Below are 20709 nucleotides of genomic sequence, written 5' to 3'. Positions count from 1 at the left end.
CCCACCATATCTTTAGATTCATGGTCGTGTTCTCACTGAGTCTCCTGGCTCTCCATAACCAGTCTGCCTCAGCCCAAGCCTGAGCATGGTGGTGATAACAAATGCCAGCCATCTTTTCCTTTTCTGCCCACTGCAGGATTCCTTTAGTGAGCAAAATGTACACAAAATATAATGACTAGAGGTCCTATAGGTCTTTCTTTTCTTTCCTCTGCGTTTCTGAGCTGCTCTTCTTTGAGGGCCCTTGCAATCTGTTCATGAATACTTTCCCCTTTGACTTTCCTGGGCACTTAGAATAAATCACGGTCAAATCTAACTCAGTCTTGATGTCTGCTTTTTAGAACTGGTGCACACTTGTAAAAGTGGTCTTGCCATCTTAATAGCACTTACACTCTTTTTATTTTATTTCACTTAATTTATCTATCTACATACTTTTAAAATATCCTCCTCCTTCAACTGCCATTATTTCTGCTGCTACCTGTCTTATTAGCCACCTTATCCTAGTGCTAAGATTGGTTCTAAGCCCATGAGGAGATCTTCAATTAATTTTGAATGAATTAAGCAATGGGTTTTATTTCCTGAATTCAGCTTCCTGCTATGGGTTTTTCTATTGAAGGCACAAAACACAAAATGAAAGAGAATTTCTGCACTTTTGAATGCATATTCAGAGAAAGAAGATAGCAGATAAGCAATCACAAAAAAATGTGCACTATATGATAAGAGTTATAATAAAATTATAGTGCACAGTAAAGAAATAAAGAGAGATGGCTGGGTGGACAGAGATAACTCTGCATCTGATTAGGTGACATTTGAACATAGATTTGAATGAAATAAGGGAATGAGTCAAACAACCTCCTGGCTGAATAATGTTCTCGTTACGTAGGATGTATGGGCAAAGGTTCAATGAAGGGATGCAGTTGAAAAGTTCAGGCAATGGCAGAGCGGTCAGTGAGGCTGAACTATGGAGAGAAACAGGCGGAGAGGTAGACAGTAGCATGGCTGAAAGGAGTGGACACAGGGCACCAAGCAAACCTTGTAAGGCATTTTAAGAGATGTAGATAACATTCTCCAGGTTGGCACGTGAATGGGGAACACTGACATTTGAAAGGCTGACTCTTCTTACTGGGCACAAAGCAGTACAAGGTGAGAGTGGAGGGAGGAACTAGAGAACCGCTCCATAGATATCTTGAATTGGAGTACATTGGTTTAGATGTATTACTCCAGGAGTATTTGAGAGTAGAGCTCATAGGATTTACATATTCTTTGACAATTGGAACATCTGGGCCTTGAGGAAAAGAAAAAATCAACTATTTACCTAGACAAATGGAAAGTAGAGTTGTTGGTTGGTGTTTTCCTCCAGGGAAACATGTTTTTAACTGGTACAGATTCAAACAGACAAAGGCTATAATCAGCTGGAATTTAAGTTTTCCCTGTTGAATACAATAGTGAAATTTTTTTGGGGGGTTATCTATAAAGGAACAATTGTCCTGATAGAAAGTAGAATTTAAATTGAGTAAGGAGAGAAATTAATCAATGGGAAAGCAGGAAGGACAGGAAAGTGGAATATGATCAGTCAATGGATGGAAGTTTTCTGCTCGATTGAAAAACTGATGGTGAATAAGTTCTACAAGTGAGATGACAAGATCAGAGGTGCAATCAGAAAACGGGGAAGCCATGCTCCTCCGTTCAGACCATAGTGGGCTCCTTCCCTCCCTGTGCAAGCACCTAAGAAGAGTCACAGCGGAAAAAAAGTAAAAGTTCTCAAGCCCATGTCTCCATGTACTACTACCCCACATGCCTACCACATTCTGGGGGGCAAATCCTTGCATCTCCTCATTCAGCTGCCACGGTTCCAGTATTTAGTCACTACTTCGTCCTATATGGTGAGGCTTCTGTGCATAAAAGTGTATCAAAATGCGTTTTTGTATTTGCCATGCATCTGTCCTAGTGAAATAACAGTTCATGAAAGTCCACAATAATTGGAACCTCACTACATTCATGGATCTAACTCACCACATTCATGTTTACAAACAAGGATATTGCAATTAGAAGAGCCTAAAACTTTTAAAGACATGTATGTAGCTGAAGACAGAATGCTGAACTGCCCCATGAATACCTGGTTACTGGCCTAGAGCCTAATCCTCCAGCCCACATTTGAGAGTGTTTTTTCTTTATATATTTCCCAGGTGACATTTAAAAAATGACACATTATGTTTCCTTTATTTTTTTTTCCCGAAACCTGTCCCTCCTTCACCTACACCTTCTGGGCTTCACCAACACAGACCTCAAAAATTACTAGCTTCAGCAGGAAATTATATCTCCCAAATAAATTTTAACCTGGGGAAATTTAAATTGTCCCAATATTTCTGAGTCCTTCAGGATGTCTTCAACATTCCTATGCACTTACAAATTAGTCTGATGGTTGATGATACTCTCATAGACTCCATGACCTCCTTTTATGAACCTCATTGGCTGTGGCCACTGTCTGTGAAGCTTCTTGAGAGACACTAAATATTGCCATGGAAAAAGGTCCATCATGAAAATGCACCTACCCATAACTAAAGTGCTGCCTGTAGATGCTGTCAATGCCTCCAAGCTTGGGCGGCTAAGTGGTAGTGGAGAAAAAGCCCCCGTCTGGTTTCATTACCCTGGTGTTGTAACTCTTATAATGAAAGAGTGCCATGAATAGTACCACCTACAGTGGGCAGGTCTTCCCACCTCAGTTGATGTAATCTAACTAAACCCCCACAAACATGTCCAAAGGTTCTTCTTGTAGGTGAGTCTAGACCAATGATTCTCAACCTTCCAAATGCTGTGATCTTTAATACAGTTCTTCATGTTGTGGTGACCCCCAACCATAAGTTATCCTGCTGCTACCTCATAACTGTAATTTCCCTGCTGTTATGAATCATAATGTAAATATCTGATGTGCAGGATATCTGATATTCGACCCCAAAGAGGGGGAGGTCGTGACCCACAGGTTGAGAATCACTGATCTAGGTTTTTGTCAAGCTGACCATTAGTTCTAACCAGCACATCCTCTGTATCAACTCAGTAAGGTTTTCCTCAGTCTTTGCTTAGAAACTCACATGATCTCTAATGAAAATAGTTTCAGTTTGCAACCTGTAAATCTCTACCTGGAAGCAGATGTGAGGCTCCCCTAACTACTCCTAATATTCCTAGCCAGTCTCCAAACCAAACTCCTCTGATTTATTAAGCAGAAGGCTCAATCAATGCAACCAAAGGGGCAGGGCTCACTGGCAGCCTCTGTTAACACTGTGGCCAGTGGCAAACACCATCCTTCAGACCTCTCTCTCCTGGTTCACTCCCCATCCCCACATGTATCTTGACTCCATCTTCTATGTGTTCCTCCTTCACACACTAATCCATTCAAATCAGCACTTCAAGCAACTTTCGCTTATTTTTTTTCTGAAAGTGTTATGAGTAGTAGAGAAAGCGTTAGTGCCAGAAATTGTTTCTGGGGTATTGTAATCTCATTTTTGTCCCACTTGATGTCTGAAAAATACAAAATCTTCTAAGTTCATAAAGTTCTAGACTGCTCAATCTAAATGTTTACATCTTAGGGTCTAAGACTTAGATGATGATGAATGAGCGTCTGAGATTGCCTTTTGTAGGAATTGTGGACCGCTTTCCCTCACACCAAGGTAGCTCTGTCTGCTGTTGTATTCTTTCAGTACTTGTACATCTACCCTGTTGAAGTCACATTGCCTCTAATTTATGACCTATCCTCATTCATTTTGAAGTATCAAGTCACATGTGTCTTCTCATTTATACATTAAATATCCCACAATTTTCTCCAAGGATAATGTATGTGATAATAATATGACACAGTTTAGTTATTTTAAAACCAATGCTCTTAGCTAAATCTGTTCCAGTTTTTCTCTTGACATATGTGTCTCTCTCTCTTAGCATATGATGCTCAGTGTCACTCAGCAATAGGAAGAAGTAACATAGGAAACCAATGATAGTGATAGTGGTAAACGAAGGGAGTCAGTTATAAAAGGCTGAACATTATATGGTTCCTTTTGTTTATGTAAATGTGTAGAACGGGCAACAGAAGGAAGAGAATGAGATTAGTTATTTCCAGGGCTGAGGGGATAGAATGGATTGGGGACAGTAGCTAAAGGATGTGGGGCTTCTTTGGGGGTGTTACAGGCGTTTTACAAATAGTAGGTCATGGTTGTAGAACTCTGTGTCTACACTAAAAGCCACTGAACTGTATGCTTCAAATGTTATGGAATGTGATTTATGTCTTAGCATCGCTGTTAAAAACAACCATACTCTTCCAAAGAAAAACAAGTGTTCAGAAACAACTTTAACCTCTGTAATTCCAATTTTACTCTTTCACTCTCTATGAATTACATGATTTAATAATACCTGTTCCACCTCCTTGACAAGGTTGTTGAATCATGTTTTACAATATCATGATTACATAAATTATTAGTCTGAGTGAGGGTTACCATCACATATCTGCATTAATTGCTGGTAACTCCTTTGTTTTGCATATGATGTAAGGAGCATTTTTTCCTTTTATACATCTATTACCGCGCTCAGAGGAATGTAGAGATACAGCACTCATTGTATCAGGTCCACCTCTTCATCTTAATATTTACAGCTCTCTTAATTTTGCCCCATACCCTCTCATTCATCATAGCAAACTTCATTTCAATCATAAAATAATTGTCACCTTTTATGCATACTTTGCCTAGATATTCATATGAAACAAAATATTCCCTATTCTGGCCTGAATGTTTATGTCTCCTCAAAGCTCTTAGCTTGAAGCCCTAACACCCGGTGTGGTGGCACTGGGAGGCAGAACCTTGGGAAGTAAGTGGATATAGAGGAATTCCTGAAAGTGCGCACCAATGACGGTAAAAGAAGAGAAAGCAGAAAGAAATCTGGCGCCCTCTCACTCCCGGTTCTCTTTCCTCTCCTTAGTAAAGTGTTCAAGCACAAGCCGGGAAGAGACTCCTCACTGGATCAACTGGCCCCTGGATCTTAGTCTCCCTCGACCTGAGAAATGTGCGAAGTACATCCCTGTTGCTGAAATCATCTCATCACCTATGTCGCTATGGCGGCCTGTTCCAGCACATGATCCTTCAAGTCCGCGCTGGCAGCCTGTTCTCACTCCCTCAAAAGTTCTTCCCATTCGCCCACTCCAGTATTTCAGGTTCTCTGAGAGGTTTGGCTTCACTTCCATCCATTTATTTCGTTTCCTTGCCTCCTCGACAAGCTTTTCAAAGAGAAGGGGTAACCCATGCAATTCCTTACGACTTCACTTCACGCAACGCAAGGTCTGCACTTGTTCTCGCTGGCGGCGTGCAGGTCTTCCTGGTTCCCCTGTGGTTGAACTGCCGGCCCTGCACTTCAGCTGGGCTCCGAGCTGACAGGAAGGACAGCTGCAAAAGGCTAACTCACACGGGGTTGAACGTTGATTTCATTAATTCTGGAATCCCTGATGAACAGTTAGCATGCCAGGAAATATAGAGGGGGCAGAAGGAGTCACCACGCCAAAAAAAAGTGTGCGGTTTTTGTTGTTCTATTTTGAAAAATCCTAGGAAACGTTGAGGCGTTTCTTAGGATTGCCTGTCTTGTGCCCAGCAGGTCTGACCCTCTAACAAAATGGGAACCCACAAGTTCTGCCTGTTCTGAGGGGTCCAGCCTATAGCTATGTGCCCGTCCGTGTCAGCTCAGACATGCCTTCAAACTCAAGACCAGTTTTCCAAGTGAGTTTTAGAAAATATGATTTTCAAATGGGACCCAAAGAGCAATTTCCTAATTTTTACCTCATCAAGGAAGGCATTTTCTTTGTTAGTGGCTTTATGTTCTGATTAGTCAACATTTTTTTCTGTAATCAGTGCAACTGACAGGGAGAGCCCAGAGCTGAAACCTATGCTCCTCCCCTTATGCTGGGCGAAAAACCTCCTAGGCCTAGGCCTGGACCTGGAAGGATGGACTATAGTGTATCACCTGCTCATTTACCAGCAAGGAAGCTAAGGCCTGCAAAAACGAAAGACATGCCCACGGGCACAGGAGTCCCCACACGGTCATAAACATGGCTACACACTCCGCTAGGAAATTACATGTACCACAGAGACTTGTTTGTGCTTTCTATTGCTCTTGTCATTTTAAAAACACATCCTTTGATTCTTTGTCAAACGTTTTCTCCGGTTAGGAAGAAATCCTTCAAAATGCGTTCCCTTATGAAAAGGAAGGCGAGCACAGATCCAAGGGAAAGCTAGAGGAAAAGAAAGACTTGGCAGGGAGGAAGTGGACATAGGTAGCCCCAAGACTCCCTCCACGATTCCCTCTGATTCCTCACCGTCCCCACCTCGGGTTCCCCAGGGCCCCATGCTCATTTCGCTCTGTTTCCCACGGCCCTTCACACAAGCCCACACATTTTGCAAACCCTTGCTTGGCTGCGGGCGCCGGGCATGCTCAAATGCCCAGGACTGCCATTCTGTTCTTGCTCGCAGCAACTTTGGCAACCGTCCCACCCGCACCCATAAGGGACAGGTACGCCCTGATCCGGGCAGCGGTCTCAGGAGGGGGGACACGAGGAGCGGGGGCTCCCGGATCTGGCCGGAGAGGTCCGCGAGCGCGCGGGGCACCTCGGGGGCACGCGCGGGAAGCGCCTAGGTCTGCGATCACGCGGGCGCGCGGCCGTCGGAGGGGGCGCTGTCCGAGGGCACGTGCGCGGGCGGGCGGGCGGGCGGGCGCGCGCGCTGGGAGTGGTCGCGGGGCGGGCAGGGGCGGGGCCGCGGCGGCGCGGACGCCGAGCTCGCGCGGGCTGGGAGCTGCTGCGGCTCGGCCACCGGCAGCGGCGGCGGCGGCGGCGGCGGCGGAAGGTGCGGATCGCGGAGTGTCGCCGGCGGGGACGGCCGCCCGAGGCGGCGGCGTGCGGGCTCGCAGACCTTGCCTCCAGCTTGCCGGAGCCGCGGACGTAGCGGGGCCGCCTCGCTCCCGGCCAGCCTCTGCCCGCGCTGCCAGCCGGCCCCGGCGCCGAGGGCGCGGCGACGCTCGGCCACCATGGGCTGCACACTGAGCGCCGAGGACAAGGCGGCTGTGGAGCGCAGCAAGATGATCGACCGCAACCTCCGGGAGGATGGCGAGAAGGCGGCGCGCGAGGTCAAGCTGCTGCTGCTGGGTGAGCGGGGCCGTGGGGACGGGGCCCGGGCCGGGGGACGGCGGGGAGCGAGCGCGGCATCCCAGCCCCTGCACAGCGCAGGCGGCTTCTCGGCCGCGGCGGTGGCTGTCGCGCGACCCCACGGGCAACGCAGAGCGTGGCTGGGCGGCGGAACGCGTGGGAACCCTGTCTTTGAAGTTGAGCTCTGCCTTCCCTAGATGAGGGACAAGTCTGGACCTAAACGCCGAGAACCCCCTTTCCACGGACACCCCGCGGTGAGAGGTGTGGTGCCGCGTTGTGCTTTGCCCACGCCGGGAAAGTGCCACGCTGGGTGGCCTCGGGGCGCCTTTTGTGTGGCCTCTGTGGGGTCCCAGTGATCTCGCCTGTCAACTTCATATGGCGACTCAGTGAGTGGGAAAGGGCGCTGAGTAGATTTTCCTGCGTAAGGACAGGAGCTGCACTGGATGCTGGATTTTGCCTGGGTGGGGGATGGAAACTACCAAAGTTGGCTTACGTTTGCTTGCATAGTAGGAGACGAAGATGCTTCGCGGGGGGGAAAAACAGCCCTGACAGGTGCCAGGGTGCTCATCCTCCACTCCAGGGTCCCCTCTCCGCTGCGGTGCATGCTCCGGTGAGGTTGGACAGGTGCACGTCAGGCTTTTTTATTCATTCTTAACACTGTTTTGCTGAAAGCCGATGTGGACGTCTTTCTTCCAGTTTTTTGAACGGGGCGGGGGGGGGGAGTGAATCCAGGTTTTGATAGAGCGATGTATTAGGAAAATATTCACAGGTTATGGCTTTCAGATTTGTGAGTCAGGGTTTCCTTTTGTTTGTTTTCCTCCCACACTCTAGGTATTTAGGCAGATGACAGATTTCTTAGAATCTTCATTTGCACTTCCAGCGATTGCTTGTCTTTTTCTAACAGTTGTGATAAAAGAGAAATATTACTGCACAAATCTGCTTTTTAGTAAGCTCCTGTTTCATTGGTTTAACGACTGCAGAAAGATGGTGGTTATTTCGTTCTTTCTCCATTACTAGTAGGCTTAGAAGAAGCAAACTTGGCATGACTAAAAGTAATAATGATCTGACTCATTTTGCAAGCAAACTGTGAAATAACTTTGCATTTTAAAGAGCTGGGTGGTATTTTTCACCCTCTACAGCCTCCCCCATAAATCTCTCCCTGTAAATAAGATTGGCCTGAGTTTTTCTATTAAAAAGATACTGTGTTTTCATGAGGTCAGTGCATTTTTAGAGTATTGACCACGGAAGAGACACAGCTTGATACTGAACGATGTAAAGGCCCGTTGGGTGCCTTACAATAAACATGAAGTAAAGGGATTAGAAAATCCTTTTCCTGTGATTTCAGTGCACCTGCTCTGAATCTCCTAGTGGATTGCACCATAGTTCTTAGTTGGAGCTGCCATCCACCATATTTAAAGCAGTTCTAAAATGAGATGCTCTTGGTGTGGCTTATCTTTAACTAGACAACCATGAAAGGGTTGAGAAGTAGGATTTTTGCTTCTGCAGGGTGCAGAGAGCATGGCATTTCTTTTTAACACTGTTGGCGTTGTGAACTTGATAATACTTTGTCGGTTCGGGTGTCCTGCGTGCTGTAGAATGTCGAGCAACGATGTTGACCTCCATCCACTAGATGCCAATGGCTGCCCCAAGGTTCTCATCTCCCAAAATGTTGCCAGATGCCCCCTGGAGGCAGAAATGTAGCCTCTGCTGAGAACCACTGTTTTAGATGAATAATAAATGGAGTTCAGTGTGTAGCACACACCTGAAGTTGACCGCTCTAACCATCCAGGGTGAGGTAATGAGAGATGTACCAGAGTCCTGATTTTCAGAAGCCATGCCATTCTTATAACTCCAAACCAGTGCATTAGAAAGATTCCAAAATGATAACAAACAAACAAACAAACGAAGGCAAATGGGTTCCTGCAGTGTTGTTTCTAGCTTTGGGTTTTCCCTTTCCCTGCAAGTGTGTCTTTTGTCTAGAATTCCAGTGTACTGCTGTCTTCTTTCCTCCATCCGTTGTCTTCACTTCTACGCTGCCCTGGCCTTTGCCCAGAGTTCTGACACCTCTATCCTATTTAAAAAAAAAATGCTGGTGTACTTATTTCACAAATGTTAATTCTTGTAATACTCAAATATTCCCCCCTCCCAAAATCAGACTTTAGTTGTGAATTCTGACCTTTGATCCAAGTTTGGTTACTTAAGACTGTGTGCAAGTTGCCCCATGGTACACATAGAAGCTGATCGAGTGAGAAGTAAAATGGAATCTAGGTAACCTGTGACCAATGCCACTTTAATTTTTTGGAGGATATCCTTATCTTCAGTTTTTTTTTTTTTTCAACAATTTACTTAAAAATACGTAAAGCATAAAAAATTTAAAAGTCTGTCTGTCTGGTTGCATTACATTTTTTCATGAAAGAATATGCTTTTTTAAACATCTGAAACATGTTTAAAAAAGATTCTTGAATGAGATTTGTAAATAATTAGTAATTATTTGGGTGCTGGGTGTCTGATATTTGCTATTTAAGTTAGAGGTGTTCACTGTTCCTTAAGTACAGTGAATTAAGCAAATAGAGAGGACCGAGTCTGGTCTACTGACTTGAAGGGAATCAGGTTGGGGTTTTGTTCACTTAAATCTTTCACTTTACTTTTCAGCTTTTAGTATTTGAATAAGTGAAGAGGTTTCCATGTATGGGTGTATACTTAGCATCCTTGCCACTATGCATGGATAATTGTTTCAGGGGAAAGTGCCTTTTGTTGTTGTTGTTGTTGTTACATCTTTGAGATGCTGGAATTCATAATTTTAAGGGCTGTATGGTTATAACGAGGATGCCTTTCAGTTAGACTATGCTGTACTCCTGGTATTTATTGAATTAGATTGGGTGATGATTTTTTCTAAGATAAAATGTGCTAGATTAAAACAGTACAATTTTCATGAATTAATTGTTCATTTGCAATGCTCAGAGTTATTTTCGCCATCGCTGCAGTCCTCCTTATCACAGCACCCACTTTCACAAACAAACGAGCAAATCACAGCCCCACCCCACCCCCTCCTTTGGCGTAGTTTGCTTGCTGGCCGGGGGAGTCTTCTGCTGATGGCCCTCCACATCAGCCTTCCACTTCCTTTGCACTTGCACACTGAATTCCCTAGTTGAGAAATTCTGGCTTGGTCAGGCTTTTAATTTTGCATTGCTTTATCCTTTTCCTTACTGTTGGCCCAGAGCCTCGGTTATCAAAAAGGCTGTTTCCTTGGACAAGTAGACCTGCCGTTTCCAGCTGAACTGTGTGTTTCTCTGCCCCTGGTCGATTTGCATTAGTGGTTACTCTAATGGAAGCCACTGCTTGGATAACTGTGTTTTGAATATGTTGAGTTTTTCTTCAATCCTCCACTGCTCACCCCACCCGACCCCCTACCCCCAGGGCCCCTGCCTCACACAGGCTTTTTGCTAAAGATTTTCTGCTCCTTCCTTTCAGCCTTTCCCTGTGGCCCTCCTTCCTGTGCAGTCTGCTCCATCTGAAACCTTTCTTGCCTTCTGCATTGCCTGCAGAGTGAACTTTTGTTTTTGACCCAGTCCCCCTCCACCTCCACCTTCTCAGGGTTTCCACTCCTCCGAAAGGAAGCATTAATACAGATGAAGCCTATTTGAGGTTGATGTCCAGTGTTTAGCCTTTCACCCCGCCTGAGTCCAACTGCTGTGAACACAGTAGGGGGCAAAGTCCTCATGTTTTCTTCGTGTTCTGCACTTTCTTCACTGTCCCTTTACTTTGTCATGTGTAAATGTGTGCTAAATTATGTAAAATTATGCTGGAATATATTCTTCATAAATGTCCAGTATCTGCAGCCAGTTAAAGATAAAGAACTAGTAAAAATATGAGATTAAAAGTAAGTGAATGGTATCGAAAAGCAAGTCCAAGGCTGTAATATTTAATTTTCCATTCAGCATATGATTTGTTAAATCTAATAAGTGCTAGAAAGTGATATTGGCAGTGTATTGCAGCAGAATCTATTGCTCAGCTGTCCTGGTGACCTAGGCATGTTTATTTTTGTTTTTTGTATTTTGGTAGAAGTAGATCTTCTGCTTAAGTGTTTATTTGGGGCTCTTTTCATTTAGAACCTGAGGCTTATGAAATGTATCAAGAGCAGGAACTATAAGGCCTGCCTTATAGGATTTAGTGAGTGACTTAGGAAATAGAATAGACACCTTCTAGAATTTGGTAAAGCTTACAAACGTTGATTGTAAGCTTTTAAACATGAAGTTGAGTACCCAGCCAGAATCTGAATTTTTATTTTGTTGTTTGTTCTCATTGCCTGGGAGCATTTAAGACCAACAAATTCGCGTGAGAGAAATGGAGTGTATTGGTCATATTCTTAGGTCACATGTTCCTTGGTCACATGTCTTAGCATGATTTACCCAGTCTGTGATTTCCTGGGGTAAAACACGGGTGAGTTAAGATCCCAAGTGGCATTTGAGCCTTTGAACTAAGGCTAACCGAGCACTCATTTTGCTCAGGCTGCATTTTGCCATAATTTGCTAATTGATGGTTAGAAATCTTAACACAAATAGGAGAAAATAATTTTAAAATAAATGTTTATTAGTTTATGTTAAATGGCTTCAACCTGCAGCAGCTTTAATATGGGTTCTGGAGGGTAGAATTCCCAAATGACTTTCCATTGGATTAAAAAGGATGTGGGCAGGATGTCTCTTCAGGAGGTCCTAGGTGCTTTGCTTCCTGGCTTTCCTTACACACTCTAGGGGCAGCTGTATGTTTTCATTGGCTTATAGCAGCCCTGTACGTTTTCAGAACCAGCAGTGGCCAGTGGGGATTTTCTCCCCAGCTTCTCTTTTTCACTTATTACAACTTTATGATTATATCATGCTCTCCTAGAAATTCCAGGCCAACAGACCCACTTTAATATTTATAATTATATCTGCAGAGTTAATTTTACCAGATAAGGCAACATTCACAGGTTCTAAGGATGGGGCTTGACTTTTACTGAGCCTACCACAGCCAGGTGTGTAGCTCCCAGAGATTCAAGTCTATTCTGCATATAAAATGTCTTCACCCCATCGTCATCTCCAGAACCTCTGCCCTCACACCACCAGTGGAAATGCCAAAGTTTCTGATTGGGTGTGGGTGAGATTGCAGATATCATCAGCAGTTTGTGGACCTGCCCAACAAACAAACAAATAACAGGTTATCAGTTCCAGAATGTAATGATGGGACAAGAAGAGGTCATCAGCTCTAGATACACCCTACCACCCACCCATTCAAAATGGGATACATAGGGAGCAGGAAAAAGGAATCCTTCTCTAGCACTCCCAAATGGCACCAGGTCCAGGGAGCAGTCTGCCGAGGGTCTGGACGGTGAGATGCTGCACTCTGCCCTTTGCTTTTCTCTCCTTAATGGATGGTAGCACATGTTTCTTGTTCATAGAGTTTGATGGCCTTATAGCATTATTTCATTTTTTTCACAACATACTTGTGAAAAGTATGTTTCTCATTTTATTATATTCAGCAAGGAGGAAAAAGCTAACCCAAGCAAAATACTATAGTGTAATAATAGTGATCTGTTACTATTATTATAATGCATAGAAACATGAAGTTTTTTCATCTGAATATCCAAGTTGTGGTTTGTAAGTTGGCCTTTCACAGGACCCCATTCAATAAGCTTTCTAACTCTGTGTAATAAGGGTTCTCTTTACTCTTGTTCCTAGCAAGATGGCCTTCCTTTCCATGTTGTTGTTCTGTGCTGCCTTCGTAGTTCCTGTGTGTCCCGACAGAGTGTGCGTGAGCACTCGGGTGCTTTTAAGAGGACTTTCAAAGAAAGCGATCGTGCTTCTGTTTCTTTTGAACCCTTGCTAGGAGAGAGCTCCATGTAGTGTGTATGCAGAGCACACCAGGGCAATTTGGACTGTTTTGTGTCAGGTGTGTGTTACAGCAGCTCCCATCACCCTGGTACCTTCATTGAAATTTTATGTATAATACTATGAAGTGGATAGTGGTTGTTGTAATTTATATACCTATGGAGTCCAAAACCACTGGTTTCTGACATCCTGTATTGACCCCGATACTATGCTCAAATTGTAATGTGAAAGATTAGCTTTTCTCTCTCCTCCTCCTGGTCAGTGAGGTTTTTCCATGGTCATCTAGTCTAAATTAATTATTTCTTCCTGATTGCACCATACTGAAATTACAGACTTAAAAAAAATTGTTGGTTGCCTTGCTCTGTGGGTTTGGCTTTCAGAGAATGAATTCCGTGGGACTTGTTTACCCTCTGATGGGGTGGCCTGTAGTACCCTTCTCTTCATTATTGGTAAAGTGAGTACATATATGAGTCAACATTAAGTTTGACTAGTAGGCCTTATGTGGAGAGAATTGACACATCTGTGTTGTATCCCACACACAGTATATTTTGACCCAGTATATCCGCATTTATCACACACACACACACACACACACACAGACACACACACACACACACACACACACACACACACACACACACATCTTGCTGGTTAGAGTAACTAAAACTCAATATGTTACTCATTGCATAGCTATAAAAGTTAGTTGGTGGTAGACTTGTTGCATGATCAGAAAACTACTGTGTAGCTAGAGTTTTCCTGCCTGGCCCACAGTCAGGACAAATAAATCTTTGTCATCCGCCAGTCCCACAGCCACTCAGACCCAACCAAGTAAACACAGAGACTTATATTGTTTAAACTGTTTGGCCTAATGGCTCAGGCTTCTAGCTATCTAGTGCTTACATCTTAAATTAATCCATTTCTATAAATCTATACCTTGCCTCGTGGCTCATGGCTTACCGGCATCTTCACATGCTGCTTGTCATGGCGGTGGCTGGCAGTGTCTCCCTCCTCAGCCTCCCACTTCCCAGAATTCTCTCAATTCTCCTCTCTGTTAGTCCTGCCTGTACTTCCTGCCTGGCCACTGGCCAATCAGTGTTTTATTTATTGACCAATCAGAGCAATTTGACATACAGACCATCCCACAGCACTACTGTGTGACTCTTGGTAAATAAAGTAATAGGAGAGAGTGTGTTTTGTTGTTGTTTATTCTCAGTACTGTGTTTTGGACAATATTGTTACATGACTTCTTCGTGTTTGACTGTATAAAATGTATGCAGCCACATAAGGAGGCATGTCCTATCATAGCTGTGTGTCACCTAGGGTAATGTGATGACCAGCAGGGTATGCTGAGAACTCAACCCCAGTGTCTTCTTTTTGTGTTCCTTGTCTTTAAGTGGTAGGGATTATTATTGGTGGCATTTATAAAGTATGCCCTATGCTTTTCTTATCAGTCTTAGGCTTACCAGTCATGTTTAGAGAAGTAATATATTTATATTAAATACCAAAATTTCCATAGGCAAAAAGGGGGAGAAAGAGAATAGAATTAATAGCATGGGGATGCACTTCAGTCTGGGGGCTTTTAGTGTTACAGAATGCCTATGGCTATAAATTTGCCAATTTCTGTCATGTTTTTCTGAGCATATTTGATACTAATTGCCTATGAGCTCTGTGCAGTATAGCATCCAAGTGGGCCCTATGCTACCTGTGAATAGTGTTTGTCCCCTTGGTTTATTGAGCTTTGCAGGGAGGTCTCCAGAATGAGGCCAGATGAACAAGAACTCCCAGGGCAATTGTTTTTCTTGAGACCTTAAGTAGTCCACATTCTTTAAGCTTCCATTTTTTTTTTTTAAATAAACGCTGAATAATAAATATATCTAGCTCATGGGGCTGGGGACAGAATAAGTTAATGTACTGAAGTTCTCAGAGAATGGCACATGAGTTCCTAATAGAAACTGTTATAGACACTGGAGCTTTAGCCCCGCCTTATACTTCGAGCCATTTACTGTCTTATACATTAATCGTTTTGTTGACTTTCTTAGCAAAGATGTGTACATAGCAAGAACTTCTAGAGGTAAAAATCAATTTCAATTGCTATTTTCTGCTCCTACCACCGATTCCTCGTGGACCTTGGATTTCAGTTAACAGTCCCTTCACTGGTACCACACCAGGGAAACATTTGTGAGATGAATTTTAAGAAACTGGAAGACTTTATAAATGATTTTACAGTATTTCTCTCCCATATTATTACTCATTGATAAAATAAATGCTGTGGGGTTTTTTTGCTTATTTTCATTTTAGATTTCTCTCTCTCCCTCTCTTCTTTCCTTCCTTTCTTCCTTGTTTTTGAAATAAAACAAACCTGTAAGGCTTTGGACATCATTTGAAACATCCTTTAGACAGATTCAGAAGAATGTGCCTTACCCTGGGGGAGCTGATTATATTTAAAACATTTTAAATTATTCTGAAAGTTACCATATTTTTGATTCCTGAGATTTTATTTTATTATATTATAGTATTTTAAATTTTTATTCATTTACATACCAACCACAGTTTCCCCCTCCTTCCCCCCCTCTGCTCCCCCCATTTCCCCCCACCCCACCCCCATCCACTCCCCAGAAAGGGTAAGGCCCATGGGGAGTCAGCAAAGCCTGGCACATCAAGTTGAGGTAGGACCAAGCCCCTCCCCCCTGCATCAAGGTTGAACAAGGTATCCCACCATTGGATTCCCGAGATTAAAAAATAAAATAAAATAAAACTCTAGACCTACCCTAAATTTACTTTTTGGGAGAGGAGAGGCATCTGTTGAAAAGTGGTAGTAGCCTTTATTTTAAACTGTGAATTGTTAAACCCGTTAGTGTTGGTGCTTCTGACAAACTGTTGAGAGTCCCTTCAGCTTCAGCCTGGAGTTAGGAGGAATGAACCCTGCTTGCAGTAACCTCCTAAGGCTGGGTCTTGAGCTTTTATTTTTGGAATTTATTTACCTAATCTGTATTGCAATTCTCCTTCTTTAAAGTTGCCTTTTATTTGGCATTCTTAATCTTTACTAATTCTGTGTGTCATGGTGTTTTACAGGCACAAGTCATGTAAGTAAAGCTGTAGTGAGATCATATAATACAATGGGAGTTAGAAGAAAACTCTTATATGATTAGTGGTTATGAGGTTAATTCAATTTTAAGACTTAAAATTCATTTTTATATGTTATAAACATACATCAGTGGCTTGATTTTTCACAGATCTTTGCAGTCACTTGGAACAAATTGTATCCAGGATGTGTCATGGCTGGTTGGTAAATTTGCTCTGTTGATGGGAGACTTACACTCTGCATCTGCCTTCTCATTCATCCTCATCTGCCTCAGCAGCTGTGCCTCTCACATCCATCCTTTCTGGCATCCTCACACTTCTTCAAGACCCCTGTGTCCTGGTCCTTAGACATTTTCAACTTGTGCTAGCATTAAAGTAATATGAGGCAAAGAAAGCCATTCATAGATTTTTTTTTTACTGATTTTAAATCTTAAATACTAGAAAATACTGGTTTTGCTTTTTCATTTTCATAATTTAGTCAATTATGGATAGTTTATTTTTTCCTTTTTGGTGGTATTGCATATTGAACTGAAGTGTTCATGAAGGTTAAGCAAGGTTATATACCAGAGTTATATCAGAGGATATACCAGGATATACAGAATTATATCCTTATATAAACTTCTTTTCTCCCTCTTTTATTGAGTTGGAATCTCCAATAGCCCAGGTTGGCCTTGAACTCCCTGTATATCCCAGACAGGCTTTGAACCTTCCTATTTCAGCTTCCCTAAAATAAGCTGGAAGTATAGACATTTGCCACCATATCTCACTACATTGTGGATTTTTTAATGAAGTGGCTTTAAGTTAAATACTTTTTTTTCACAGATCTGGAACCTTGAGAAATATAACAGAAACCCATGTAACCACACCTATGGGTATTTATTTAAAGAGGTAATGTCTTGTGTCTTTTCTCTCCTCTGTGATGAAATACTTCATAATTTGGTTGGGCGTTTCCATATTTCTCTGTGCTCCTTCTATATCCTCATTTCATCTGATCAGTGATAACCTAGCCTGCCTTTTATATTAATTTCTATTAATGCTGACCTTTTTTTTTGTTTTGTTTTGTTTTGTTTTGTTTTGTTTTGTTTTTCGAGACAGGGTTTCTCTGTGTAGTTTTGCGCCTTTCCTGGAGCTCACTTGGTAGCCCAGGCTGGCCTCGAACTCACAGAGATCCGCCTGGCTCTGCCTCCCGAGTGCTGGGATTAAAGGCGTGTGCCACCACCGCCCGGCTTAATGCTGACCTTTTAATGGGGTGCCATTGTCGTTGTTGGAAACCATTTCTAAACCCTTAAGTTTGCTTGTCTCTTATTTTCCAGATTTTTAATCCCTGTCTACATAGTTTGAAAAGTTGAGGAGTCTGCTGTCCAAAGTGTCCTGATGCCATCTCACAGTAGAGTATGTTCCCTTGTAGCTCCTTCCCAATAGTGCACATGGGACAGTGCATCACCTGAGTGAGCCTTGTGCATATCGGGATGGTTCCACTCTCCAGTCAGTCCTGTGGAATGCAAGGAGAGGTTAGGGTTTTCTAAGGTTCCTAACACCGTATGTTCAAGGCTGAAGACAACATTTCTCCTCCTTTGTTTAGACACTTTCTCCTCCCCCCACTTTTTTTCCTTCCCTAGTTTATGGTACCATCAATCTTTGATAGGTTGTTAGTTGTGGAAGTTCCTGGTACTATACTGGGGATCCTTATTGACTTTCATGTTGAGATGTCATCAGTGGCAGCAAGGCTAATTCTTACCTATTGGAAAACCCATGGACTCGTCGCTGCACCTGCTGGTCCACTCTGTCTTGTTTCTGCTTCAGCTGGACAAGCCTCTCTGTCTGTCTGAACTAACTGTTGTGGATGCTATGTCCTCCCCAATTACTGCTTGCCTCAGGCATCCTGTTGTGCAGGGTCATTATGGTAGATCCAAGCTCTGAACTGTTTTGAGTGCTCTGCATCTTCTGGTCATTTTGACCCTCGGGAATCACACACTCTGCCCATTGCTCACAGGTCCTGTGAAGTTGGCAGCTGCAAGTTCAGCCCTTCCTAGCCACACTTTTCCACCAGACTGCATGGAACCTTCCCTTGTCCTGCTGGTTACCTCTAGAACTTTGGCCCACAGGAGAAATGAAGAGAGGTCTGACTCTGCCTTGCTTGTCCCCATCTGCCTTCTGCCTTTGCTACTGATTACCTCCCAAGCTTGTAGGCTTTGCCAAGAGGGTTGCCCGGGAAAGTAGGACACTTGGATATTCTTCCATCTCCATCTGGATGACACTCCTCATATCTACTTCTTTCCCCATTAGTCTTCTAAGTACAAAAAGGAAAAAAAAAAACCCACACCAGAAGAACCAGTAGATTTCAAAACAAAACATTATCTTCTTTTTAAATATATATACATGTGCGTGTATCTCTCTGTCTCTGTCTCTGTCTCTGTCTCTGTCTCTGTCTCTGCCTCCCTCCCTCCCTCCCTCCCTCCCTCCCTCCCTCCCTCCCTCCCTCCCTCTCTCTCTCTCTCTCTCTCTCTCTCTCTCTGTGTGTGTGGTAGTATGAGCATATGAATGTAGTTGTCAGTGGTTCCCTCTGGAGCTACAGGTTGCTGTTGGACACTTAATGTGGAATGTCACTCTGGGAATAGAACTCAGGTTCCCGTCGACAGAGCCCTCTCTCCAGCCCTTGGATATTATATTCTCTATTGTCTGCTCTGAAGTTAGGTCTCTTTTTTGTAAACCATTTTTTTCTCCTGAAATTCTTCCTCTTAGCCACCCCTGATATATCACAAGTGCCAACCCCATTTTTCTAGAACTGCTTTTCTTAGACTTATAACATGCATGCATAGATGTGATTAAGCTCTCAGGTTCAAACTGTCACTCACGAGGTATAGAATTTGGTCCAGATTCTGCATTTTTTTCCCTCAAGCTCCCAGGGGATCCAGATGCTGCAGGCCCACAGGCCAGTCCACGTTATGAAAAGCGCAAAACTAGAGGAAATGATCCACCTGGCATTTTTAGTTATCCTCCTCATAAGTACTTTTCAAGCCTTGTCTTTTTTTATTCCACATTCATGAAACTTCATGTAATCTTATCAATAAGGTTTAACAAGCACCTTGTATAAAGTGAGTCCTCATTATATTTTTTTACATTCACGTATGTACACATACATATTTGTCAATGTCTCTCATGCTTAAATATTGTTATGTTATAAATTTCTGATCTGAATCTGGAGACTAATTTGAGTAGGACATTTTGAGGAAAAATAGTTCAGTGTTATCCTACATGGAAACATGTACTTCCTGAGGACTGACCCAAAATTAGAATTAGTGACAATCAATCTTCTATTTCTACATGTGAAAGGACTTTCAAGTGAAATCCCTTTGATGATAAGATCACTCAGGTCTGGCTGGAAGTGCCCCCATAATGTTTTTGTGACTGTTTTCTTGGGTTGACTTTCATGGTGAAATGGCTTTGTTGGACATAAATAAAGGGCAATTGCTCTTTGTTTGAATGCTGTGTCTTCCATCATTCTTGCTAAAATCTGGATTCCCAATGTAATGACTAAGCATGGGGCCCACGGGGGTCTGAAGGGCTGGAGTTCAGCGGGGGCATCAGGCCTTCATCACAGGATGGAAGCAGACAATGACGGGTTCTCCTCATGGATGTCCAGCTTCCAGAACATATGTTTCTGGTGTCAGAACAGCCCAAACTAATTGAGACTTTTGCAAAGTGTGAGGATGCTAAGAGTCAGAGGATGAAGCTTATAGTAACTGAACTTGAAATGATTGATCATGACATGTTTTTCATAACTAGTATTTTTCTAATCCAAAGTTTCAGCATACTTTTTATTGCATCTAGAAGGGAATTATGACCTTATAGCTTACCCTCTCACTAATAATGTTAAGTACTGATGATCAGACATAGCACATATTCATCAGCTTCTTTGATTTCTGAGCATCATTTGTGGACTGGGCTTTACTTGAAGTTAGTCACAACATCTGGTTCTTAAACACATGTAATTCATTTAACAAGTATTTATAGACTGCCAACTCTATGGCTTTTCAGGCTCCACATATCTTGGAATGGAACAGTCTTTGGGAAGCTAATAAGAGTTAGAGAAAACAGTCTTTAAACATTTGCCATCAAATAAAGCAGTCTAGTTATTTTGGCCTGTTTTACTCTAATCTATTCCACAGATATGTAGCCGTTCTCATGTTAGCGATTGTGGTCTTCCTATTTTGTTGTAGCGTAGTAGTCTGCTGCCTTGATCATACTTGTGCCCATGATCCTGGGTTTTGTCTTTGAATTCCTAGGTTAATGGTGTTGAGCTGTTACAAAGTTCATGCTCATAGGCAGATGAGAAGACCTGCCATGGCTGTAATACTTCAACTCTTACAGAGGGTGCCAGGTACCCAGATGTTTAACTTCTTGTTTTCTTGGCAAAAATATTTCATACATAAAGCCAGATTTTAGTATTGTAGGCCAATACCTGTCAACTTGGGTACCTTCTCTTCCTGTGCTACTGTTCCCTGAGGCTTGCTACTCCTTTTGGAATGTGATCTGCACCACCCTCCTTTTCCATTTTTACCTGAGTCTGTCTGCTGCAATAGTCTCCGACCTTGTCTT

At 43.1% G+C, this 20709-nt stretch overlaps 1 protein-coding gene across 1 annotated transcript in view; it reads left to right on the top strand.

Annotated features, from left to right (window-relative positions):
- Positions 1 to 6840: 6840 nt before the first annotated feature.
- Positions 6841 to 20709, top strand: part of Gnai1 (G protein subunit alpha i1) — a 77834-nt gene continuing 63965 nt past the window's right edge. Inside the window, exon 1 of the mRNA XM_006971081.4 lies at positions 6841 to 7165. Within this exon, the coding sequence (XP_006971143.1) occupies positions 7048 to 7165 (118 nt within the window). The 5' untranslated portion in view covers positions 6841 to 7047. The remainder of the gene's footprint in view (positions 7166 to 20709) is intronic.

This window comes from Peromyscus maniculatus, chromosome 3, assembly GCF_049852395.1.
Source record: "Peromyscus maniculatus bairdii isolate BWxNUB_F1_BW_parent chromosome 3, HU_Pman_BW_mat_3.1, whole genome shotgun sequence".
In the NCBI taxonomy this organism is placed as follows: Eukaryota; Metazoa; Chordata; class Mammalia; order Rodentia; family Cricetidae; genus Peromyscus; species Peromyscus maniculatus.
The sequence above is the reverse complement of the archived record's forward strand: the minus strand, read 5'-3'. Positions and strand labels throughout refer to the sequence as shown.